Below are 25,406 nucleotides of genomic sequence, written 5' to 3'. Positions count from 1 at the left end.
CTGTTAGTTTTATTGCATTTTAAAGGGCCATTAGTTTTTTAACTTACAAATGTGCTCATTTAGCACACTGTGTGTTTCAGTTTTTAGTTACATTCTCACCCCTTACACAAAATGAAAGACAACACGACAGTAAAAATGTGGTTCAGAACTCTTTCCTTCCTCTCCCAGAGTCCTTTTTCCCTCTCCGTTCTCTCTTAGATTGCAGCACTGTCATGCTATGGCCAAATGGCCATGGCAGATGGTTAACCTTCAACTAGCCTTATTTTTATTTTTTCTTTTGGATTAATTATCATGAGATAATTGGCCATGATGGTGGATATAAAAAATTACTATAATACCACTGATAATGAATACATACGTAACCGAACCGATGTTTGTTACTCTGTGTGACTTCTTCAATCGACCCAACGACACAGGGATCAGCTCAACTTATATAATCAATTCGAAAGTCATCCTGAAAAATGTCTTGTTCGCTTTTAGCCAAATTCATTTGATAGTGTTCTAAAGTTTGTCAAAATATCTTGTTTGCTTTTAGACCAAGTACATGCAGAATATACCGGGATGGACCGAATGGCTGTGTACTGTAGCTACATTACTTATGGTTTGGGGAGAAAAAAGTGCAGCATCATTTTCTCATCTTTATATTCATAATTTTTTGTTTTATAATTTATTTCCTACCTTTATTCCTTTTTATTGCTATAAATGGAATTATTCGTCAAAAATATACACAAGAACTTTGAAAGTATGGGGTCTACATATTATCCATGCTTTCTGATATTCATACTCACACTAATATTTGATTCTGAATTCTAAACATGTATACTACAGTTAGTCTTAGTCCCCTACAGGAGACCTTGATAACCCTGGCCATCACTTCCACAAAATAGGCCAGGATTTCGAACCGGGGTGGTTTTATAACAAAAAATTGTAAGCACTTTAGTAAATACTTCATGGTTTTAAACTGGTTGGACATGCAACAGGCTTGTGCCCTGCAATAAGTGCACCAACCACATCATGCACCATCATAGATTTCATGTCCAATTAAAGTTGATATTTTGAAACCAACAAGGGAATCTGTTAATATAATCTTAACTCAACAAATTTATTAATCTGCATTGGTCCTTCCTCAACTCACCAAACAAATTTATTAATCTATAATCTAATTCCAGGGGGCCAAGCTTTGTAATGAGGCAAATCAGAAAAATAAAACTAAAAAGACCCATAGACAAACCCAAAAGCACAGCAGATAGTAATAAATATAACGGTGTCCATGCAAAACAAGGCCATTTTCCTAACTGGGAGTCCAGTCTATCAATACATATAAGAAATCAAAACCGGAGTTAAGAAAAAGTTGCCAACCATACAATTCAACGATAAGAGATCACAGCAATTCCAAGAATGCAACGCCAAACCACCTGATGCTTCACAGAGATCCAGAGTATTGTCGGACAGGACAACTTACTGACTCCAACTTCTTCATGACAAAACGGAAAAAAGATTATGGAAGAAAGGGATGGGAGGGAATACAGGCAGATTGGATGGTCATTTATCTCTTTACACCTATTTCCAATCACAATATCGAGCATGCCTTCTGCCCTTTGCCCTTCTTTTTCTTCTGCTTAGGAGGTTGAAGGACAACCCTTATGGCTGCATCAAAGACACCTTTCACATTCTGCAGTTGCAAGGGCACATATGTAAATGGAAGTCTAGGCATGAAAAAGAAACCCACTTTATTAATGAAATAGATAATCCAAATACCTGCTGTGTTTTTGAACTGCACTCAATATATGCTGGTGCTCCAATTAACTTCCTGAGCTCCTCTCCCTAAAACAGTAGAGATATAAATCTCAAATATAAGCGGAAAAAAAGTTGCAAAATTGAGCAATACACAAGACAAGAACATTACTTGAGCAGTAGTGATTGGCACAGCGCCCGGATGGTCTATAAAGAACTGCTTATCGTCCCGAAGATCTGGCTCATTAAATATTTAGGAGAAAAAGTAAGAAATGTCCCCACTAAAGGTAATCATCAAATGCATACGCTACGGTTACACGACCATTAATTAGAAAATCCTCAACGTGTCCAAATAATGGGCCCATTCCAAGATTTATCTCAAGTAAGAAAAAAGTATCTATAATGGCAGCAACTGAATGAAAACATATCACAATACTAAAAGCAGTATCCTTTTTTTTTTTGGGAGGGGGGAAAGTACAGTGGTATTCACATTAGAAAAGATATAATTTTACCAAGTTTTGTTCCAACAAGAATGATTGGAACACCAGGCGCATAGTGCTTCAATTCTGGGATCCACTGGAAATCAATATATTTGAAATTTGTCAGCACATCAACAATTGTAAATCCAAAGTAATCATAATTTATTAGCACATTAATGTTTACTATTATTAAAATGGTATCAGTGCTACGACAAAAATTGTCAGAATCCCATATAAGAAAATCTCACCTTCTTGGACACATTTTCATAGCTGGCTTTGCTAATGAGAGAGAATGCCAGGATAAAAACATCAGCCCCACGATAACTCAAAGGTCTTAATCTATTATAATCCTCCTGTCCTGTTCCACATAAAAAAAAAAAAAAAAAAATTCAGACCTAGACGAAAAAAATCTATTAACGTCCCTAGTAAATGAGACAAAAGTGATTACGTATATTTACCAGCTGTATCCCATAACCCCAGGTTAACAGTGCTCCCATTGACGACCACGTTTGCACTGAAATTGTCGAAAACAGTTGGCACGTAATCCTGTTTCCCACCACAGTGCAAAAGAACGTGATAAACATCACAACATTAAGAAAAAATCTCTTCCCCGCCTTGTAACTTCTTACAACCTTAGCAATATGAAATAGAAAAAACCATTGCAAAAATGAAAATGAAAATGAAAATCTAATATCTTATATAATGTGTTAGAGGTGAAATGGCTGAATGCAAAATCCCATAACCTCAATGAATTTCCAGAAACATCTTGATTCCAAATACAATAATGAACATGGATGAATTAAAATCAATTGCAGCAAAATTTCCAAAATATCAACGAATCCCATAGCCCCATTTATTAATAAAACCAAACCACATCTTTTCCAACCTTTCTTAATACTTAAAATCGAGATACTGGAAAAAAAAAAATCGAGATATAAATGCCAAGCCTTCAATTTGACTGCCCCTCCAAAAAATAAAAAAATTGTTCTCACCAAAATTTTAATGTAATTTCAATTATTTTTTCTCAAACTTCTCCTAAACCAATCAAATCTCGTTAACAAGATTGAGCTAAACAAATAACATAAAAATGAGCTAAAAAAGGTAATTTAATAATAATAATTCTGGCATCAAAAGAAAAAATTTAACAAAATTCATTGCATTCTGCCACAACTTACCCAGAACCAACAACATTCACAAAAATCAATAAATTAATTACCATAAACATTCAACGAATTACAACAATAGAACCCCCAAAATCAAAAACACAAAACAACAAAGAGCAAAATTGAAGTGGGACTTACGGTGGGGAAGGTGTTGCTGGTGTAGGAGATAAGCAGACACGTCTTGCCCACAGCCCCGTCCCCAACAGTCACGCACTTTATGAACCTCGACGCGCTCATTTTCGATTTCCGCTCTCCCTTTCCAAAAAGAAAAACCAAAGCCTCAGATCTTCACCTGAGGGCCCGATCTTCTTCTTCTTCTTCCTTCTCCTCCTCTTCAATTACGCATCTGTGACGATCGAAATCCAGAACGAGAGAATCTCAACGAAACCCTAACCCTAATTGCAAAATGGGGGAGACGAATTGAGAGAGAAAGAGAAAGAAGAAAAGATGGAGGGAATTTGGGGGAAAAATGAAAGAGAAAAAATGGGCGAAATGTGGTTGGGGTTGGAGATCAAAGACAGAGAAAGCAGAAAGACAAAAAATAAATTAAAAAAAACCACGAATTTTTTGGCCGCGAAATTTTGCCGTTGAAGCGTTCGTTGATGACTGTGAGGTTGTCTCTTACTCTCTTACTCTGTTTTTTTTTTTCTCCTTTCTTTTTTTACGCGATAATCGCGAGGAAGTTCCGGTTTAGCCTTTTATTTTTGCATCGGGTCTTGACTCTCTCGGGCCGGATCTGGGTTTTTCTTGGGGAAGAAAGGATTTGCTATTTGAATTTTGGATTTGTTATTTGTGGTATGACAAAAATGGATCATCTTATTTTGTGGATTTAAATTGACTCTCCTCCATTAAATTTTGGTAATTTAGGTATGATTGCTGCTATTCGGCGGAATTCTCGCAATGGTTTCTATTAATGTAAGTTTTTCTTTATTCAAATAATAAAATATATGAATCGAACTCTTGTTAAGAGTGAAAGTATACATGTTTTACTATTTAAGTGTTTAATTTTTTTGTCTTAATTCACCACTTAAGTTAAAGTCCCCACACTAATATTAGTTTTTATTTTTTATATGTTGTTCAATGTTTTGAGATGGTTGGATAACTTTTGAGATGCTTTTCCAGTATAAAATGTGATTTATTTTTTTTGTGAGAATATTATATTTTCATTAAAATTTCAATTTAGATCGTTAGATAAGTAGATTTTTATTATAATGTATGTTTCAAATAGATAAGTTAAGTATATAACAACATGAACATGTTAATATATAATATGAGAATATTAATACATAGTAACCTTTTATGCGCATGTACATCCAAGCACCTGCTATGTATACTAAACTCCATTGCAATATGTAACCTCATCTCATCAGGCTTTGAATAATAAAATGTAAATTAATAAATCAGATGGAAAGTATATATTGATTCTCAACACTTCAATGATCATGGTAGTTGCAAATTACATAACCTCCAATTACATTATATAGATTGTGTTAGTTGCTACTAAGTAGTAATCAAGTACCTCATTGTTTATTAAGTAATTAAATAAGTACCTAATTAGAATCTCAAAGAAAGTTCAAAAGGGGAATGGGTATAATATGTCTCAAATTTCTTACAAGAAAATTCCTTTGAAGTGGGGTACCAACCTTTGCTTTCTAATCAATGGTGATTGTAGAGGTGGTTGGAAGAGTATAATTTAAACCAACCTAATCCAATCCCAAATATAAGAAAATTTCCATGATTATATTATCATTTCTTCAAGTACAAGACAGGTAAGCAAAGATTGTGGAAAGTTAAAGGCATAATTATAAGGAAACTTTGATTAAGAAGCCCTATGGGTTTGGCAAGGTGCAGTTTTCTTATCTGCTAAAATTTCAGGAATATCAAATTCCACCCAAATTATAAAATCTTAGACATAGTCACATACTGTACTGAAAAGTGAAAACTAAGGGTGGCAAAAGTAGGCATTAAAAGCTAAGGACAACAGCTTGTCAGAGAAGATCTTCTGCCAATCTGTCCTCCCCAATATGGAGCAGTTCCACTGCCTCCTTGAAATTAAGTGTAGGGCAAAAGGGTCCATTTGTGGGACAAATTGCAAGGCTGGAAAGAAATTAAAAATACTCATCTTCTGGGAAGGATGTATTATTGAGGAGTGAGCTATTGCCAGTGATTTTAGAAGGACTTTTATTCTTAAGGAGAAGCATTAGAAGAACTTAAGTTTAATTAAGATAAAAAAAAACTGGAAAAATAAAAATGAGATTTCTCTTTAAAAATAAATAGGGTACACTGTAGAGTATCAATTGAAAAAAACTTTTATAAGATGGGCCTATAAACACATAAAACATATACATCTAGTCTTATGTAAGTTTTTCTCCAAGTGAAGAGAGGAAGAATCACCATTCTCCAATTTCAGTTAGTAACCTGATCAGCTTCCAAAATTCAGCCAATATTTTCTCTCAGGCTAATTAAAGAAGAAACAAACAACAGTCAAGGGATATATTGTTCCACAGAAAAAGAAAATAATAATAATAATAAAGAGCCAAGGGAGAGATGAACACAACACATACAAATTATACTATTAACAGGTCCTAGATTTTCGACACTGTTTGACACTCTCTGGCACATATTGACTAAAGCAGCATCATTTTTTGTTGTTTTTTTCTTTTTTTTTTTTTTTTTTTTTTCAAATTTTTATTCAACCCCAGTTTACAAAACTGGCCAACAGAATGCAGATAATACTGGTTTGGAAAATTGGATTGGATCCAAGTGGGATTTTGTCAACCATATATATGACCTTGATACCAAGCCAAGTGCAGAGAAAGAAGGGTGTGTAGATGTGGCTAGACATACCACAGAAAGCTAAAGCAGGAGGACTGAAATTGATTCATGAGCTAATCCGCTAGTGCAGGGCCAGGTGATGACATCTGCATAAGTTTTCTTGATTTGCAGTTCAATCTTTAATGGAAATTATAACTTGGTCATTGATGAGCATGCATGAGATGTATGTACCAGTGTAACACTCATGGTTGGACCATTCACTCAGGCTGAGGCTAAATGGAACAGAGGCCCAAAGGGTATGCTTCAGTTTTCCAATTTTCATTTTCTAATTTTGTTTGAACAACACTCTCTCTCTCTCTCTCTCTCTCTCTCTCTCTCTCTCTCTCTCTCTCTCTCTCTCTCTCTCTCTCTCTCTCTCTCTCTCTCTCTCTCTCTCATATCTTGTTCATGTTCAAATTTTGTAGTAAATTTCCGTATTGGTTGAGAGAGGTTCCAAATATTACATTCTGATCTGATACCAATTCCGTTGTCAAATAAATAATGCAGAATATGACTCATAAACTGGATTTTTCCCTTTTAATGTTCTGCAATTTTCCCAATGCAGAATTCTTGCTCAATATTAAAGATAACATTGACCACTGAAGTTTGGTGACCTGGTTTGATGTGTTAAGACAGCTATTTATCTGTTAGTTTTGTGTAGGTTGAAAGCAAATACAACACCATCCAACTTACATACAGAGAACTTTGAATTCAATATTTTCAGTACTGGGGCAGAGCAATGGCTCTGGGGGATCAAAGTTGTAGAATCTAAAAGAATCCAGGAACAAATATTTGTGCTGCATTCTTGTTTAACAACAGTTCCAAGTTCTAAATATTTCCTTCTAACTTTTAAGCCTGTGGCTGATCAGAAGTTCGTCTATAAAGGTGAAATCCAAAATATGAACGGATGAAAAAGAGCTGGAACTAGAGAACCACATGCATTTTTCATTCACCATATCTAAAGTACAACAAGAGTGAAACAAAAAAATTATGACTTCCCAGACTTGAATTTATTGCACATATCACAATTTTAAAATTACAACATGTTAAAGGTTCTTGCCAATAAATTTAAAGGGAAGCCAAGGACATCTAAAATATGGGGAAAAAGTAAAAATACAAAAGTCAGGTGCAAAACTTGCACACATTGAGTACAAGATCAACCACACCACGAATCAAGACTTGCAAAATGCATGGAGTGTTTCATCCAGGGCCCTTCTATCATAATCACCTGTGAAAACGCAATTGCCCAAAGGACCTTTCAGAAGGATGAGCCTTAGTAACCCATCAGCTACCTTCTTATCAACCTGCCATACCAAAAGAAGACAAGACACATTAAAACACAGCAAAGAAATTATTGAGCTTCAATAATCTTACAGTCCATTCTCTTACCGCCATTACAGACTTGAACATCTCCACAGTCACAGATTCAGGAGGACCAATAGGTAACTTGGCCTGTTCTACAATGGTGTGAACTCGCTTCACGAGTGAATCATCAATCCAACCAAGACGGTATGACATGTCAACAGCCATTACCTAAACATAGCACACAAACTCTTTGAATATTGAGAGTGCTTTTGTAGGGGAACAAAGAAATTCAAAAGTAGAGGATGATTACCATGCCAGCTGCAACAGCTTCTCCATGGAGCCACTTCCCATAGCCAACCCCAGTTTCTATTGCCTAAAAAGGCATGGCAGATCATGGGGAAGATTTAATTAGATAGGGGATCTAGCAGAGTATTGCAGAATATAACAAAAAGAGAAGATCACATATCACAGTACGAACACTCACAAAACTTGCATTGTAAAGAAAAAAGAATTAGCCTGTACAATCAACTGTACAAAATCAAAACTCACATGGCCAAATGTATGACCCAAATTCAGTGTTGCCCTCAGTCCACTTTCCTTCTCGTCCAAGGACACAACCTCAGCCTTGTTTTCACATGAGCGCTTTATAGCATAAGCCAGGGCCTTTGAATCCCTGAAATGGACCAGCTACTCATCAATACAATAATCTAAAATGCATCCATTGCAAGAATAATTAGTCATGAAGCTTCAATAGACTAGAAAAAGAAAAAGCTGCCACATCATAAAGTCACAACCACTAGCTACCAAAAGATATTCTCATGGTTTCATGTCCAAAAAGATGTTCCTTGTCAGATAGAATATGAAACATGAGGAAAAGGCAGCATGGTGTTGGGTCTAGAAACTTTTCAGTGTTACTCTGTGAATTTTATACCTCAATAGTAATGCCTGCATATTCCTTTCCTGCCACTCAAAGAATTCTGCATCTCTAATAAGTCCGTACTTAATGACTTCGGCAAACCCTGATGCCAGTTCCCTCTCCGGCAATGTGTTTAGTGTGTCTGTGTCTATAAGCACACACTGGGGTTGGTAAAAAGCACCAATCAAGTTCTTCCCAAGAGGGTGGTTTATCCCAGTTTTGCCCCCAACAGAAGAATCAACCTGCAAGCCATCCAACATTCGACGAATGAGAAATGCTGAACAGAAGTGCACGATTCATATAAAGACAATAAATAATTAGTGAGAGGCACACCTGTGCCATAACAGTTGTTGGAATCTGAATGAAATTAACACCCCGGAGGAAGGAAGCAGCAGCATAGCCACACATGTCACCGATAACACCACCTCCAAGGGCAACAAATGTACACCGCCGGTCCAGTCTTGACTGAATAGCCTTGTCAAACACTTTCATAAGAGTGTCCTACCAGTTCAACAACAATGGTTACTCATAATGCAACTGCCAAAATACCATCCTAAAGACCAAAATTTAAATCAACCAATTTAGATACCCACCATGTCCTTGTACTTCTCTCCATCCGGTAAAATCACACTTTCAACTGAAACATTCGGGTTATCTCTTGTTAAAGCATCAACAACTTTATCTAAGTACAATGGCCCAACTGTGTTGTTAGTGACGATGAGAACCCTCTTTCCATGAACATGCCTATATTGGATTAACAATCAACTATAAGAACCACGAAAACACATTGAAAACGCCCAAAAGCAAAGGAACGCATACTATCGATGATAGCTGAAAGCTTGCTCTGTTTACCAAAACCAATCACCCCAAGTAAACATTTTAAATTCACAATATTAATTTTTCATTTCTTACATATCTCTCTCCGCAAATTCACAGTATAACTAGTCCAAATAACCAATTTCAACAAACATTTTACTATTACAAATTCAGCATAATGTGCAATTCAAGCTTTAAAGAGAAAACTAAGTATTGAAACCTCTGAAGAAGTTGGGGTTGATCAAGAAGTCCGGATCCGATGTAAATCGGGTAGCTCCGATTACCCAAATCCACGTCCACAACGACGGGAGCCGCAGAACCCATTTTGCTTGGCGGTTGATCCACCACCTGCGCCGAAGTCGCCACTATCCTCGACCTCGATCTCCCTACACTCGCTTTCAACGCCGAGTTCCCACCCCGAGTCAACTCAACGGAACTACGCGAGGCAAACGAAGAAGAACGCAGAGACACGGCGTTGGGGGTCTGAATTCGGAGAGAAAGCTCGGGCGAGTTGTTGGGATTAGGGAGTGAAGGTTTCCGGGTCGGGTTGGAGGAGAGGGAGATGGAGAATGGGTTGGCTGTGGAGGCCATGGACTCGGGTTCGGGTCAGAGTCCGGTGGAGATAGAGAGGAGTAGGAGGAGGAGGGGGTGAGTTTGGGTCGGAGTGTTGTTGTTGGTGTGAGAATGTGACATTTGTGCGTTGTGGTGAAGAAGAATGAAGAAGAGGCATTTTTTGGTTGGTTAGGTGAGTGGGAACGAGACGAGTAGGTCCGGTTCCAATAGAGAGAAACACTGTTAGTGAACAACTAAAAAAACAAAAAAAAAAAAGTACGCAACTATAAAGTCCAAAACAATGATTTACATTCCGATCATCTTTTCCTTGATCTTGTTTAGTATATTAACAAGTATTAGATGAGAAAGTGAGATTTTTCTTTTTATGAATCAATTGTTGTCGATGAAATTTAAACTTAATACTTACTCCGACAAATAGAAATTTGCTGCAATTCACTATACCAAATGATTATTGACAAATTGTGAAATAAAATTTTTGAAGGGTGTTCAAAATTCAATTCAATCTCTCTAAATTGACCAATTCATATAATTTCACCTTTTTTCAATTATTTTGACGAAATACATTAGATATTTAAGTTAAAGCATGATACAATTGGAAGGGATGACAATTTTCTTTGTGAATTCAAATCCAATTTAATTTGTTTCATAGTAAATTGATTATAAAGCCAATCATTTAATCTAATTCAATCAGCTTTTGTTTCGTTTATTAAAAAACTTATTATCCAATATGATATCCAATGTTAATTGGATTGAATTGGAAAATTTTTTATTCAGTTTAATATTAGATCATATGTGGTATAAATTAATAATTTTGAATTGGTAAACATCTCTAGACTCAACTCTAAATATTCACGTTGGTTACATTTAAAACAAGGTTCATATTGCAATTGTAGTCTTCGTAGTTAAAGTTATTTTTCATTTTGGTCATGTATTTTAATTCGATAAATATTGACATAGGACATACACATAATGTTATTTTCGGTCATTATGTACTATCCTAAAGCATTACATGTACATCATGTGGACATTTCCTGAATTAAGTTGACGGAATTCTTGATTTGGCCAAAACCTTAAACTTAGCATTAACAACAAACTATGGGAGTAAAGTCAAGTGAAAAATGAGTGCAAATTTGTTCACCACCTCTAAAAGTGCCGAGCATCACTACTTTATTTATAGGGTGACATGTGTCCTCTAAATTAACTCTAGTTAATAATTTTAAATTAATAAATTGATATAATAATGAGGTGAGAGAAAATCTCTTTCTTCCAAAACGTACTTGCCTTTTTCAATTCTCATGCTCTCTCTCCTTTATTTTATTTTCTTTTTTTTTTAGTAAATCTATTTTTTTTAATTTCTTGTTTGACACCCTATGTCTTTTCAACTTTCATCTTCTTTAGGAAAACAAGTTTGGTTGTCTACCTTGTTCCCCACTAGTTTATTTCAAATATTAATTAATTTGATTTTTTTTTGGCCAAAATTAATTAATTTGATTAACTGATCAATAAATATGTGATCATATATTTGATAGGCAAGTACAAGCACTCAACCAACAACTCAAGGATCATCTCGTTAATTAAATTTTTTAGGCTCAATTTGATGCAGTGTTTGAAGAGAAGAATTGTAAATGTCCTTTACACATAATTTCCGATATGTTAACTTTAGCATAGTTGTGTTGCATTGCAATAACAATATTTTTGGGTCGGTAGTATTATGTGTTTTGTAAAATTATGATATATTGGGCTTCATGTAAGAAGCCTATGGAGACCTCATGTAGTTTTTTCATTCAAAATTAAGAATTTAAAGCAGACTAAAACAATTTATTGTGTTATAATTTTGAATTAACAATTAGCTTAAAATAAATTCTGGAATAACAAGTATAAAAATGAGGTCTTCGATTGTTTTAGATTAAAAATGAGGTCTTCAATTGTTACATGCTCCAAAGAGGTCTTCAATTGGAATAATGAGTATAAAAAGTTCTGGAAATTTCTTTCAAATGTGTGATGAAAGATAGTGCAGGGTGAATAAATAAAAAAATGGTGTAATAGGGTAATGTGACGAAGAGTGCAGTGTAAAGAAAAAAGTGCATACAGGAATAAAAGAGAAGAACAAAAAAACAAGAAGCAAAATCAGGAAAATAAAATAAAGGGGAGAGAGAGCGTGAGAATTGAAAAAGGCAAGTAAGTTTTAGAAAAAAGTAATTTTTTCTCACCTCATTATTATATCAGAGTTTATTAATTTAAAATTGTTAACTAGAGTTAGTTTAGAGAACACATGTCACCTTATAGATAAAGTGGTGAGCATCACCTCACCACTTTTACACGTGGGGAGCAAATTTGCACTCGTGAAAAAAAACCAAAATTGAAGACCGAAATTAAGCCACTTTAATGGGCCTTCATCGATGATTGAAAAGATTCACCCTTTACTTGGGGACAAAGCCCAAACAAAAGAGTCCAAAAACAGCACAGACCCTTGATTATAAATTTACACTGGATGAGAGAAATCCAACGGCTGAGAACGCAGACGTATATATTTTCCAAGTACAGCGAAAGCACCAGAACATTGCCCACCCAATTGGCTTCTCTAATACGCCTCCCAATCTCACAGTACAAAAGTAACAAAACCCCGCGAATTTTCGAACCCGCGAAACCAACCTCTGTGAACTTCACTCACTCAAGCTCTGCAATTTCGAGCTGTTTTTGCTCTCTCTCTGTTACATTTCACATTCGAAACGCTTCGTTTAGGTTCCGAAATGCTTCGAAATCTTCTTCCTTCGACGTTTTAGGGTTCGGAATCATCTCGAACAATGGAGCTTCGAGCTACAGGTAGAGGGCTCGTCTGTTCAAAACCCTAGGAAATTAGGCTTTTTTTTTTTTTTTTTTTTTCTTTGTGATGGGGAAGAGGAACACTGTGGTAGTCTTGTCATCGGAAGACGAAGAGAGTGATCGTTCATTGAGCGCGAATCGTAGAAGTACGAAGTCGAAATTGAGCTCTTCGGTTCCGCGCACAAACCCTAGACGAGCCAAGAAGGCTCGGGTTTCGAGTTCACGCTCGAGCTTGGGCACAGCACCCAGTAACTGGGATGAGGTAACTTGCGAATATCTTGGTTTTAGTGTGTATTAATTTTGAGTGTGATCATTCACTGAGTTATATGTGTTGGGATTCAAAATTGAATGAAAATGTTTGTCTAACAAACTGAAATGAGGTACTGGGAATCTAATGTGGGACTTAATGTAACGCAGGTCAGATTGTTTTGTGAAGATTTTGATGAAGTGTTTAGTGGGTTCAAGGTATCTGCTGGTATGCCATTGCTGCAATAGTCGTTTTTGTTTGACGTTCTAATTGGTTTCGTTGAATCCAAACATCGTTTTTATTTTTTACTTTTATTTTTAATATTTGCATTTAATTGTTCCATAGTCCCTTAGAACTGAATGGAAGTGGAAACATGAATCAGGTTCTGGACGGAGCACTGCGAAGGAGTTATGGGTTGATAAATACAAACCCCATTCTTTTGAGGAGCTTGCAGTCCACAAGAAGAAGGTTGAGTTTATTGGCTTAGTTTTGCAAATGACCATATGATTACTGTATTGATCCTGGTTTTTGTTTTTTTCCTTTCTGTCTTTTGTCTCTGTAATTGCAGGTTGAAGAAGTTAAGGCGTGGTTTGAAGAAAGATTGAGAAGTTCAAAGGTTATTATATTGTTATCAGAGCTTCCATATACAATGTAGAAATTCCTTTTTATGCAAAAGACTATCACCAAGGCCAATTTGACTTGAAACACACAAAGCAATTCCTTTAATTGGTAGACTTCTATGATTTCATTTTCAATTACTAATAAAAACTATTAAGTTTTACTTTTTTATGTGACCTTTCTTTCTTCTTGCCCTTGATTCATTTTTCACAGTTCCTGCTGAAAGGTAGGATTAATTGAGAATAGATTGTTTTTCTATTCTCTTTTTTTTCTTGCTATTTCTTCTTACCGACCTCACTTTTTCTCTCATAATTTACAGGGTGCATCTAATAATCACGTTCTTGTCATCACTGGTCAAGCTGGAGTTGGAAAATCTGTATGTGGTCATAGTTTTCATTCATGTATCAATGAGTTTTTCTTATTCTTGATATCTTGAGTTAAGTTGCTTAGTTAGTATTCATGTATTTCTATTCTTGAAAGTATGCAAAATAATTCTTGGGTGTCAGTTGTTTGTCACATAGCCATGATTTTACGACATGGTTTTGGCTATTGCTTTGCTTGTCAACATTATGCATGTGTATAATGTAAAGGAAGGGCTATGAGTATATATTTTTGGAATTTGTTCTTGAAGAAATCTGCTAATAGAATCAAACTCACCTTTATGCATGCTTGTTTGACATTAAATTCTGCTTCTCTTCTTGTAGGCAACTGTTCATGCGATTGCATCTCACCTTGGAGCCACATTGTGCGAATGGAACACACCAACTCCTGTAGTTTGGCAAGAACATTTATACAACTCCCGTACAGGTATTTTGAGTAGATTCTGTTCAAGGAGTTACTTAGGCGGAACTACTTGTTCCATATTAGAGACATGTTGGTCCTTTGGGGTGATTTTGACCCCAGTAGTTTGTTGCTCACTGTCACAGTTGAGCAATGCATATTCTATTCATCCTCACCCCTATTGTGGTCATGCATCCTCACTCCTATTGACATACTGCAAAGAATACTAATGCCTTATTGTTGTATGCATAGAGTTACTTCATTGTATGGAATTTGGTTCTTAAGGCTGAAAACAAAGCTAAATGTTTGTAATTATACAGCTGAGGCCAAAACCTTGCTTCAAAATATAAAAATATATGATAATTCTCTATCAATTATTTGAAATTGAAGCGTTCTAATGGAGACTATGTTGTTGCTGGCATATATCGATCTGGTACTAGGAATACACTACATGTCGAAGTTGGATGAATTTGAAAGTTTTGTGGAGAGAATAAGAAAGTATGGATTGATCCCATCATCCTCTATTGAGGGTTCAAAATCACCAATCATACTCTTAATTGATGACCTTCCAGTGACAAATGGTAAAGCTGCTTTTGGAAGACTTCAAAACTGTTTGCATCTTCTTGTGCAATCTACTCGGATACCAACTGCTATATTGATCACTGACTATGTTAAAGCCGATTCAGCGGATTACACCACTGGATATTTGGAAGAACTTCAGGTGTCTCTTGAAAGTGCCGGGGCTTGTAAGGTTACTTTCTTGGAGAATTTGTTTTTTGTTTTTTTTTTAAGGTTATTACTAAATGATTTTTTTTTAAATAACTAATTTTGGAAAATTTCAGGTTTCCTTCAATCCTATAACAAATAATTCCATTAAGAAAGTACTTTCTAGAATATGTAGAGAAGAGCAGTGTAATGTGACTGCTGAACAGGTCGATCTAATAGCAAAAGCAAGTGGAGGTGACATCAGACATGCAATTACATCTTTACAGTTCTTCTTTCTGAAACCAAGTCAGATGCATTTGTTGTCTTCACTGAATCATCCCGCATATGCTAAAGAGAAACCAGATGAGGCGAATGCTTTGGACAGCGGATTTCCCTTGCAATTTGGCAGAGATGATACACTTTCTCTATTCCATGCCCTTGGGAAGTTTCTGCATAACAAAAGAGAGACTGAAAATGCCATGGCATTGGGTATGTTCCGACCCATTTAAAATCTCAAGAATATGTTACTCTAAAGTTGGGGAGCATATATATATATATGTATATATATATATATATATATTTTTGGGTGGGGGACAGTTTAATTTCGTTTGAGATATTTACATCTGAGCTCATGTTCTTGTGTTGTAGACAGATGCATTTCGTGTACGGGAAGAATTGTCTAGACTACCACTAAAAATGGATGCACCGGAAAAGATTCTTTGTCAAGCACATGGACAAGCTAGGCCTATTGCCGATTTTCTACATGAAAATGGTGACCTATTTTACTCTAAGTTGTCAGTTTCTGAATGTAATCACAATTGCTCTTTCTCATACATGGATGCAAAGCACATGCACACGAGCACATACGAATGAGAGAGAGCAAAATGGTAGCAACTTGATGCTGTTGTGTTCTGTCATATGACTGTTGCTGCTTTCCAACTCTCACACACAATTTTCTTGCAGTTCTAGATTTCCTGAGTGAGGAGGCAATAGATGATGCATGGGCAGTTGCTTCATATTTAGGTGATGCTGACTTGCTTCTTGCTACTTTCCGTGGAATGCTAAGTAGACAGTACGAGGCAGAGAATGTTCTTCAATCAGCTGGTGCTTCAGTCGCTGTTCGTGGCGTGCTATTTGGAAATTTTCATCCATCATCTTCCAGGTATTCTATATATGCTTGAATTATTCCTACATTCCTACTTATGAGCGGACTCATGCAATTCGGATGTATGACCAATTGTTATAACTATGCAGGTGGCATGCTATTCGTCGACCAAAGCTCTGGCAAGTTGAACAATCATCATTGCACAAAAAGGTTGGACTAAGAAAGTCTATCCCGTTGTGATGGTTTAACCACCATAATACTCTCCCATTATTTGTGACTTTTCTTTTTGATGTGTCAATTGCAGAAGGAGATGGTAAGAGGGAGGTTTGGTGCGTATCATGGATTGTGTTCATCTGATGTGACGGTTATAGCTACTGAGTACGTACCTGTGTTCAAATGGCTTGGATTTAGGGCACCTAGAGGTCTTGAAGACAATATTGAAATGATGAGTTTGGATGACCAAGAAAGTGAAATTTCTGGTGATGAAATAGAAGAATGGTAGGAAATAGTGAGTGCTTGAGAAGCAAGCTTAGTTTAGATTGGCTTTGTTCCTGTAAATCATAAAGTTTTATGCAATACTGAAAAAAATAAAATAAAAAGATTATTGTTGATACCGAATGAAAGTTACACCCTGCTCCACCCAAAACCTTGTGGCCAATTCTAGTTTTAGAAATCTGAGTTCTTTGTAGAGTCACTAGTTGGAAGTTTATTAAAGCAGGAGTTGGCCTCTATTTAGGAGTGCTTTTGTTTGAATTCACTCTCTTAAGTCTTTATTTGTGGCAAAAACATACTTTAAGGAATAATTGAAAATACTTTTTCTGAACAAAAAAGAATTATGACGTTGGTATGAACTCCAAGAACTTACCAACAAGAAAAAAAATAAATTGAAACATAGCATATTGAGTGGAGTAGTTCTGTTTCAACTTTCAACCCAACAAATTATTCGTTACTCCTAGATTTTTTTTATTGATGAAATTACTTCCTCATTAAACTGCTTTAGACCTTATTCTCATTCAAGTTTTAATAAAGTTCTTAATTGGTCATTGTACCCTTGGACTAATCCTATCAAAATGTTTACAAATTAACCCGAAATTTCTTTTTTTGGGAGATGAAATAAGATTTCATTGATGCTAAAACATTACAGCCCAGCAAAACTAGCCAAACAATGACTGGTATGTATTTCCTAAATTTAACCCGAAATTCTTTAAAATTTAAAAATTGCTGGTATGTATTTCCTAAATTTTGTTTTTCTTAAGTTTTTTTTAAAATTATTTTTGAAGGTCTAATTTTAGGTGTAAAGTATAATTTCCTCAAAAAAAAAAACATTGATCTTAGCAAAAAAGAATGGTAAATTTTAGGTGTAAAGTATGCTTTTTTATATTTTACTCACTTAAATTTTGGGATCAATTTCACTTCATCATCTAAAAAAAAAATTGTACCAGTTTATCACATGAATTAAAAATTTGTTGCGATGTACCACCTCTTGCTCATTTTGTCTAAACTTTTGTTAAAAATAAGGGTGTTTTGATCTTTTTTAAGTTCTTATTGTTAAAATAAAAATGATTTTTTTATATTTTACCCACTTTGACACGATAGAAACTAACTTGAAAAGACTAAATACATTTTTTTTAAACAAAAATTTAGATAAAATGAGCTAAATGTGGTACATTGTAACAAATTTTTAATGATAAATTGATATCTTTTTTTTTTAAGTGGTAAAGTGAGATAGATCGCGTTGGCTAAAAATATAATAACTCTTTTGTCCCTGCGAAGGCACAGCGAGAGAGGTTTTTTATTTTTTTGGACTGAGAAGAGCCTTGTTTGGGAGCACGAAATATTTCACCGAAAAAACGCAGTTATTAAACTCGGAGAAAATCGGCGATTAGTTTCTCTTCTTCTTCAGCGGAGAGTCGGGGCGTTTTCAAAGGTACCTATCTCTTCTTCTGTTACTTCTGTAGGATCTTAATCTTGGCTTCAACTTGTTGAACACTTTCATTTCATTTTTTCTTTTAATTACGGCTAATGTTTCAAATGATTTTTGCACTTAATTTGTAAGTATGTAATGTTTTTTTTTTGGTTGAAATTGCATCAGATTTGTTAGTGAACGGAACCAGTTGCCGTTTGTTGCATTGAGGATTTTTATAAATTGAGATTGTGTTTGATGTTGCTTGTTGTTTGTCACTCATATACATGATCCCAGGTGGGTTGGTTTAAGAAAATAATAAACATGGAATATTGAGATTTATCTTGCATAAAATTGATTTAACTGTGTTTTGAAGTGGGTTTATAAGGAGGAATGGTAGGCAGCTTTAGTGCTTTACTATTAGTCTGGTACATATGCTGAGACAATCAGTCCCTAGAGATCCCCCTTCTGAAAATGTAGAGTTTTCTGTGATAAAAATGGTGGTTCATTTAAATAAGCTCAGATCATGACTTTTTAGATTCCACTTTGCCTTGTGTCGGACAGGGAAAGCCATTGTTCAGTACCTGAACATCCTGGAGCTCCTATGTCGGTCAGCTTCTTATACAAGGAGTTATTTCATGAAAATAGAATCATATCTTGCATTTTTGTTTATGCAAAGTAGACACAGTGGAAGGTTTAGTATATTATTCTTCTCGATCACTTTGAATGTTGGATGTGATTTATAGGACTTTCTATGTTGGAGAAGTTGAATAAGGCCATTTAAGATGGCATCAAATAGTTTGTAGGATTCACAACATGTCCAATAGTTACTGTTCAGCTTCAACTTTTTCTTCCCTTTTCTGGGCATTAGCTGTTTGAACTTATAACCGCCTTCTGCTCTTTGCATTGCTGTTAGACATCATGTTTTGTGGAGCTTGTAACATACACACCATGTTTTGGTTCATTGTAGATGGCAAGGCGAGTAACTCATCTTGTAACGTACATGTAGCACTTTTTTTCAGTATATTTTTTTTAACCCTGTCTCTTTTCTAATTTTAGATGGCAAACCGTGCTACTCGGTCAAGGGGACAAACACCTCAGCATCAGGAACAACAGTCAAGGGCTAGGTGGACAACACATCTTACTAAGATACTTGTAAACTTAATGGTCGATCAAGTACACAAAGGGAATAGGCAAAATAATTATTTTGGCAAGAAAGCGTGGAAGTATATCTGTGATGAATTCTCTAAGAGATCAGGTCTGAAATGGGACAAGGAACAACTGAAGAACCGATGCGCAGTTTTGAGGAGGCTGCATGTTACGGTCAAGTCACTTCTTGATCGAAGTGACTTCAGTTGGGATGAATCCACAGGGACTATTGTAGCCAGTGATGAAGCGTGGGCTGAATACGTGAGGGTATGTTTCTTTAACATCTGTTGCTTGTACAAGAAAATTCTAAACCTACCTGATGTGGAGGAATCTTCTTTAAGCAGGAACATCCTGATGCTGAGACTTTAAGAACCAGTGGCTGCCCAATTTACAAAGATCTATGCACTATATTTTCAGAACCACCAACCAATGGGAAACATGACCATCCAGCTGAAAATGAGGGAGGGACTCAAAATCCTCGTCCAACGGAGCCACTGCACCAAGAATTGTCCTCATCAGAATCTGAGGAAGCATATGATGCTGTAGATGACCAAGAAACAATTCAACGTACTATACCTAGTACTACTGGTATCCGCAAAAGAGGGCGCAAGGGCATTGATGATGCTATTGCGGGAGCTATATTGGAGATGGCAGCTGCATCAAAACTGAGAACAGCTGCTGCACAGCAATGCGATGCCAGATATTCCATAGCTAATTGTATTAAAGAATTGGATGAGATGCAAGGTGTTGATGAGCAGGTCTATTTTGCTGCTCTTGATCTGTTCAACAAACCCATTGCAAGAGAGTTGTTCTTGTCTCTCAAAGGTGAGAAGCGCTTGATATGGTTGCGTGGAAAGTGCACCAGCAGATCCTGTTCTCTTGATTGATTGATAGAACTTTTATGTAGTTTTGTTTTAATCTAATCTGTATTATGTGAATATTTTGGCTTGTAAATAAAACAGTAGCCTAGTTGCACAACATTTTGTTAAGCTAATAGTTTGGTAATTGGGTTGATGTTTCTATTCTCAGGATACTAAGCTGAATTGATTTGGATGCCAAGGGAAAAATGGGTCACACTCTTATTTAGATGTTTATAAAGAGGGTGCTACACAACAAACGTTTATATACATGCTTGCCATAACATTTCCCCAATATACAATTCTTCTTGGCTCAGCAAAAGAGAACTGTTTCTATCCAAGATTAGGCCTCAAGTAATATGTAAACATCAAGAACACAATGCGATCTGATTGTTGGATGTCTAAGCATGCTATCACTCCCAGCATTTGAGCCGATTAGCATTTTAAACATACAAATTACCAAAGAAACATTCATTAAGAATAATTAAATTAAAACTAAACTGTCAACCCAAAAGAAGAAAGGGAGAACTAAACAAGAGGAAAAATAAAAAGCATTCAAAATGCTTTTCCTGTGTCAAAACAAAACAAAGGTATGTAAAGTTGAAAACGACAATCTCCTTTTCCTAATATTCAACCACTTCTATATCACACCACCTGAACAGCCGGGCATGCACTGTTAAGTTACATTTTGTCATTGTTTTCCTAATCTGCATACTCTGTCAAGTTTATCTCAAAAAGGGAGTCCTGCCACTGAAGGGATGCACATCTATACACGAAAGACTGATTACAGTGCTGTCAATCTTCCTGAATTCTAAATCTTATCCTCAAGGTAGTAACCTCTTAACATCATGCTCCTGATCAGCACTTTTAGCTTGGTTAAAAAGTGACTCGAATGCTTGCATACACACACTTGAAAATCCCACCATCGCCTCAAAGACGTGTGGAAACCCCATCTGCAAGTTGTTTAGTGTCATGGCCCTTGTCACACTCACTGACTTTTCATGCTTGGTCTTTTCCTCTTCTGCCTTTGCTCTTAACATCTCCACTTTTGCACGCTTATCAGCTACTGGGTTCTTTGAACTAGAGGAATCAGGCATCGAGAATGGGCCATACTTGGACTCCAACGATCTAAGCTCACCCGCCTTCTTCTCAAGCTCTTTAAATGAAGATTCTGACTTCCTTTTCTGCTTATACTCCTCCGCTTGTTGAACTACGATAGCATGAACCACTGTTAGAAAGCTCTTGATTCCTTCAGATGCTACTTTGTCTGGAATACGGTCAACTGCATGGTGCCATTCTTCACACAGCGTGTAAATTCTTGATTCTTGACTTGTTTTTGATAATGGAGTTCTTCTAAACTGGAAGAGGCTAAGTCGGAGCCATCCTGTAAGGGACTGGATATAGTCACATTGAGCCTTGACCAGACTGCAAAAGGACAGGTGCCATTGCTGGACGTGAAGCTCGAGCTGGAGAGTTGATTGCCTGTGAATCTCAGACGTAGGTTCAATAGACGGTATGGTGTTGAGGTATTTGAGCTGCTGAACAATATGCTTTTGGACCTGGTGGCACTCATACATGCTTCTCCACATGCACATCAATCTGTAAAGCAAGCAAACTATGATTTTCCAACATCTGTAAATTGTTTCTTGGAAAAGTGTTCTCTGATTTACAATTTCAAATTTAAACAAAAGACTTGATCAACCAGCTTGTCAAATTCACAACCCAAGATAACAGAGCAGTGGAGCACTGAAGTATGGTAAAAAATACTATTCTACTTGAATTCAAGAGAAGCACAGGTTTTAAAGCTCATTTACATCAACAACTATAAGCAGTGGAGTACTGAAGTATAGTAAAAAATATTATTCTACTTGAATTCAAGAGAAGCACAGGTTTTAAAGCTCGTTTACATCAACAACTATAAGCAGGAAAAAGAAAGCAGGATATAAAACTCACTAGCAAACTTTGCTACCTTAGACACATTTACTATGATGATCAAAGCTAGGGTCGCTTGTTTCATTGCTTATACATCTGTTTATAAGTTAATAGAATGAATATATTAATAGAAACTAGACGACTACAAATTGCCGATTTTGTGGCCCTTCTCCAAAATCCTAGTAGTCAGTCAGAAGATTGTGAAATTGTGTTTTACAGTAGTACACTCCAAAACCAAAAAGGGGTCAGCAGAAGGCCTGTCTCCTAATTGCAAGGAGAAACCCACTTTGACTATAATGATGTTGGCTCATAGGCTCTTAGCATTCAGCGAAGTTTACATGTCTTTGTACGAATCAGTAAATCTTTCAAAAGAAAAGCGAAGGGCATAAAACAACCAATAAAAGCAGTCAAAAGCAAACTTCCAACACCGTACTGAATACTGACAAGGCAAAGGCATATATTCTGACCCAAAATATCAGAGTTGACTTTCACTCTGAATCTGATAAGCCAAATATTGTAAATACTATGGCTATTAACTCGTAAAAATGTATTTTACCAAATGAAAATAAGATATTGTATTTCTTTTCTAAGATAGGACTATAGGAGTCAAAATTCAGCAACTTTTGGCACCAAGCATTGTAAATGAGAGACTGGTTTGTATGGTTTTGTCTCTCATCAATAATAGCATAGTACCAGTGAAATGAAGACTAACCCTTTGACAAGCTCAAGTAGTTGAGGGTACAGCTCTGTCTCCCTCAGTTTGATGATTTCAGCAGAAGTGGTCTCAATAGCCTGCGAAGATACCATCATTTGTGACTCCAACTTTTCCACCTCTTTCCTGGTCTTCTCAGTCTTCACATAGTCAGCCCTCTTCATCTCTAGCTTCTTCAATGTTGCCACCCTCTTCTCATGCTCTACCTTTATTGTCTCTGCATCCTAAACTCAACAAAAAAAGAAAACACAAATATCTAAAATAAATGAAAAAAAAAAAACAAACTTCATTTATATGTTATAATTGGACATCTAAAGTAAGAAAAATAAAGAAATAAAATGTTAGCTTACCTTGACCTCCTGGAATAGTTTCTTTTCCCAAGCATAAAGCCTTTCCACAGTGGAACAATGACTGCTACTGAACACACCCTCGGCCGCAACCCCATGGCCTAAATGACCAACCACCATTTCATCACAACCCATCTTCCCAAACCCGTTCAATTTGGGACTCGAACCCCATGTCCACAGAGATGGACTCAAATTACAACCATGGTTATAAGTTTTACCTGCAAAAAAAAACTATTAGATTTAAAAAAGAAAAATAACAAAAGGGTCGACAAGAAACAGAAATATACAAAAAGAAAATATCACAAATCATCCTCAATGTTTTCTTTCCTCTCATTTTCTCAGCAAGCAAACAGAGCTAAACAAAAAACAAACTTACCACCATTACTCTGACAAGAAGAAAACCCAGGAGTAGGAACTTCCAAGAGAACCGAGAGCTGGCCACCAGCATCAGCAGCCTTGAGAAAATACTCATCAAGCTCCTTAATGATCTCAAGGAGATCTTTGGCATTCCGAGACACCACCATTGCAAGCTCGCTTGCACCACTCTCCTTCGAAAACCCGCTAACCACCGAAGGCAGCGCCGCGGTGCTGGCGGCCCCGGTGACGGTGACCACCGCCTCGGATGCGGTGGTGGTGGCCTCCCACTCCTCCTCTGTCACGGACCTCGACGAAGAAGGCATGAATGGGTCCCAGAAATCCCAGGTGGAGGACGGCGGCGGCGGCGGCGGAGGCGGCAGAGCTGGAGATGCCGTTGAAGTCCACGTGGTCTCGGAGCTGGGGCTCAGCGGCGGCGGAGGCGGTGGTGGTCGTGGTTGTGGGGTCAGTGGGGTTAGTGGGGTTTGAGGTTGTGGTGGAGAGGAGGGGAGTGGTGGTAAGTGGTGGTGGTTGTTGTGGTGGTTATGATGGTGGTGGTGGTGGTGGTGGTGGTGGAGGGTAGTTTCGGCATTTGAAAACTGGAGGAGAGCCGAGCCGGTGCTGCGAAGAGAGCGGAGGTACATGGTGTGCGCCGCCGACCAAGCTTGTCTCGCTTTGACAAGCTGCTTCATGTACCTCTTTCTCGATTTGCATCTTGACACCATTTCTTCTCGTTCTATTCTCGAATAGCAACAACCCATTTTGGATGATCTCTTGATCAGCTTGGTTGTGCTTGATTTTCTACCAAAAAGCAGAGAGAGAAGGAAAAGCTTTTGGGAAACAGCAAAAAGAAGTGGTCTTTTGTAGCTACTGAGGAAGCTTGTTGTGTGACTTGTGTCTCATCAATGGCCAGGTCTTTTGTCTTTCATGTGTTGTGTCAACAAAGGTGGTCTAAATTGGTTGAATTTGTACACATTTTGAGGCAAAGTTCGCTTCTTTTTTGGTTCTGAAACTCTTTCCCACGGCAGATGCACACAGAGCCAGACACACTAACCTACAAAAATCAGACTGTTTTACCAGTTAATGCAACACCTTCTTGTATAGGCTTCTCTGGGTTGGCAAAAACTACATTTGCCCACTTTGATCTGAAGCTCTCTCTCTCACTCACTCTCTTCTCTTCCACTTTCTCTGAGATGTAGTTTGGGATTTGTTTAGTTATTTACTTATTCAGGATGTGGTGGAGGAAAAAGGACAGAGGTTTGAGCTGTAGCAGAGACAATAGGCTTTGGGCAGAGAGCTAGTGCATTGTATATTTGAATTTAATGACGAAAATACCCAACCATGTGTTTGTATTTACATGAGTGAGTAGTTCATGAGTCACAGTCAGGAAGTCAGCAGTTAGGAGGACCCAAACAGTCAGGAAGTATCCAAAGGTTGAGTTCACTAGCTAGTTCAAGCTTCTTCCAATTTTACCCCTGTTTATATTGCAGATTGACTTTATAAGACCATCTCCGACATATTCTAGCGCAGTCACTCTTAAATTGTGATTTGCTTACCTGTATGGTAATTTGAAGAGTATAATTTGCTATTTGAATTTTTTTGTTCTTCAAAAACTCTTCTAACTTTAATTATTTGTATTTTTTCTATACACTAATAATTTTTTTGAAATTAAATTATTCAAACAAAAAAAAAAAAATTTAATTTACTCAACTTAAAATTTATTATTATTATTATTATAGGAGAGAGAATACAAATTTTATAGGAATTATAAAAAAAATTTAATGTCATTATGATTTGAAGAGAGGAGAGAGGGCCCTAGATATGAAGAGAGATAAATTGAGTTTTAAGTTGAAGATTTATTTTGAAGAGTTTCTTGAAACTCAAAATAATGTTCTCTCTCTTCCCAAAAAAAAAAATGAAGAATTTTTCATTTGAAGAGTCTATTAGAAATGGTCTAATTGTGACTGAATTGATAGCCCTTTACGGCAAAAAAATTTTGATTTTTGAAATATTGACCATATTAAGGTCGTCATAGGCTTCAGAATTAATGAGGTTTGTTTCCTAGAATAGTAGA

General features: G+C 36.6%; 4 protein-coding genes across 8 annotated transcripts; 2 read left to right on the top strand and 2 right to left on the bottom strand.

Annotated features, from left to right (window-relative positions):
• Positions 1–1,228: 1,228 nt before the first annotated feature.
• RAC6 (RAC-like 6) lies at positions 1,229–24,105 on the bottom strand. Of its 4 annotated transcripts, XM_086245475.1 has the most exons (10): positions 23,358–24,093; positions 22,982–23,196; positions 22,632–22,855; positions 20,833–21,586; positions 2,672–2,759; positions 2,462–2,571; positions 2,247–2,310; positions 1,907–1,971; positions 1,759–1,824; positions 1,229–1,672 (listed from the first exon to the last, which is right to left on the bottom strand). In XM_086245475.1, exons 1-10 carry the CDS (start codon positions 24,091–24,093, stop codon positions 1,571–1,573), a joined length of 2,424 nt encoding a protein of 807 aa, XP_086101601.1. In that variant the 3' UTR covers positions 1,229–1,570. The 4 variants fall into 4 exon arrangements, with proteins under 4 accessions (XP_086101601.1, XP_086101605.1, XP_086101604.1 ...); XM_086245479.1 differs by lacking the exons at positions 20,833–21,586; positions 22,632–22,855; positions 22,982–23,196; positions 23,358–24,093 and adding an exon at positions 3,515–4,154; XM_086245478.1 differs by lacking the exons at positions 1,229–1,672; positions 1,759–1,824; positions 1,907–1,971; ... (1 more) ...; positions 2,462–2,571; positions 2,672–2,759 and having other exon boundaries at positions 20,593–21,586; positions 23,355–24,105.
• Positions 7,166–9,948, bottom strand: LOC147284837 (3-dehydroquinate synthase). The gene is made up of 8 exons (XM_086243567.1): positions 9,448–9,948; positions 9,005–9,155; positions 8,745–8,912; positions 8,427–8,653; positions 8,045–8,168; positions 7,806–7,868; positions 7,580–7,723; positions 7,166–7,494 (listed from the first exon to the last, which is right to left on the bottom strand). The coding sequence occupies exons 1-8, from the start codon at positions 9,816–9,818 to the stop codon at positions 7,363–7,365; spliced, it is 1,380 nt and encodes a 459-aa protein (XP_086099693.1). The 5' UTR covers positions 9,819–9,948; the 3' UTR covers positions 7,166–7,362.
• ATRAD17 (RADIATION SENSITIVE 17) lies at positions 12,452–16,798 on the top strand. Its single transcript, XM_086244550.1, has 12 exons — positions 12,452–12,885; positions 13,041–13,098; positions 13,253–13,338; positions 13,439–13,486; positions 13,808–13,864; positions 14,193–14,295; positions 14,709–15,019; positions 15,111–15,462; positions 15,626–15,745; positions 15,937–16,135; positions 16,228–16,288; positions 16,383–16,798. The coding sequence occupies exons 1-12, from the start codon at positions 12,691–12,693 to the stop codon at positions 16,578–16,580; spliced, it is 1,788 nt and encodes a 595-aa protein (XP_086100676.1). The 5' UTR covers positions 12,452–12,690; the 3' UTR covers positions 16,581–16,798.
• On the top strand, positions 17,879–20,110 carry LOC147284835 (L10-interacting MYB domain-containing protein-like). Of its 2 annotated transcripts, XM_086245195.1 has the most exons (4): positions 17,977–18,005; positions 18,171–18,278; positions 19,041–19,397; positions 19,475–20,110. In XM_086245195.1, exons 3-4 carry the CDS (start codon positions 19,041–19,043, stop codon positions 20,015–20,017), a joined length of 900 nt encoding a protein of 299 aa, XP_086101321.1. In that variant the 5' UTR covers positions 17,977–18,005; positions 18,171–18,278; the 3' UTR covers positions 20,018–20,110. The 2 variants fall into 2 exon arrangements, with proteins under 2 accessions (XP_086101318.1, XP_086101321.1); XM_086245192.1 differs by lacking the exon at positions 18,171–18,278 and having other exon boundaries at positions 17,879–18,005.
• Positions 24,106–25,406: the final 1,301 nt, after the last annotated feature.

This window comes from Dryas octopetala, chromosome 5 (assembly GCF_963921425.1).
Source record: "Dryas octopetala chromosome 5, drDryOcto1.1, whole genome shotgun sequence".
In the NCBI taxonomy this organism is placed as follows: domain Eukaryota; kingdom Viridiplantae; phylum Streptophyta; class Magnoliopsida; order Rosales; family Rosaceae; genus Dryas; species Dryas octopetala.
This window is presented reverse-complemented; position numbering and strand designations above follow the sequence as displayed.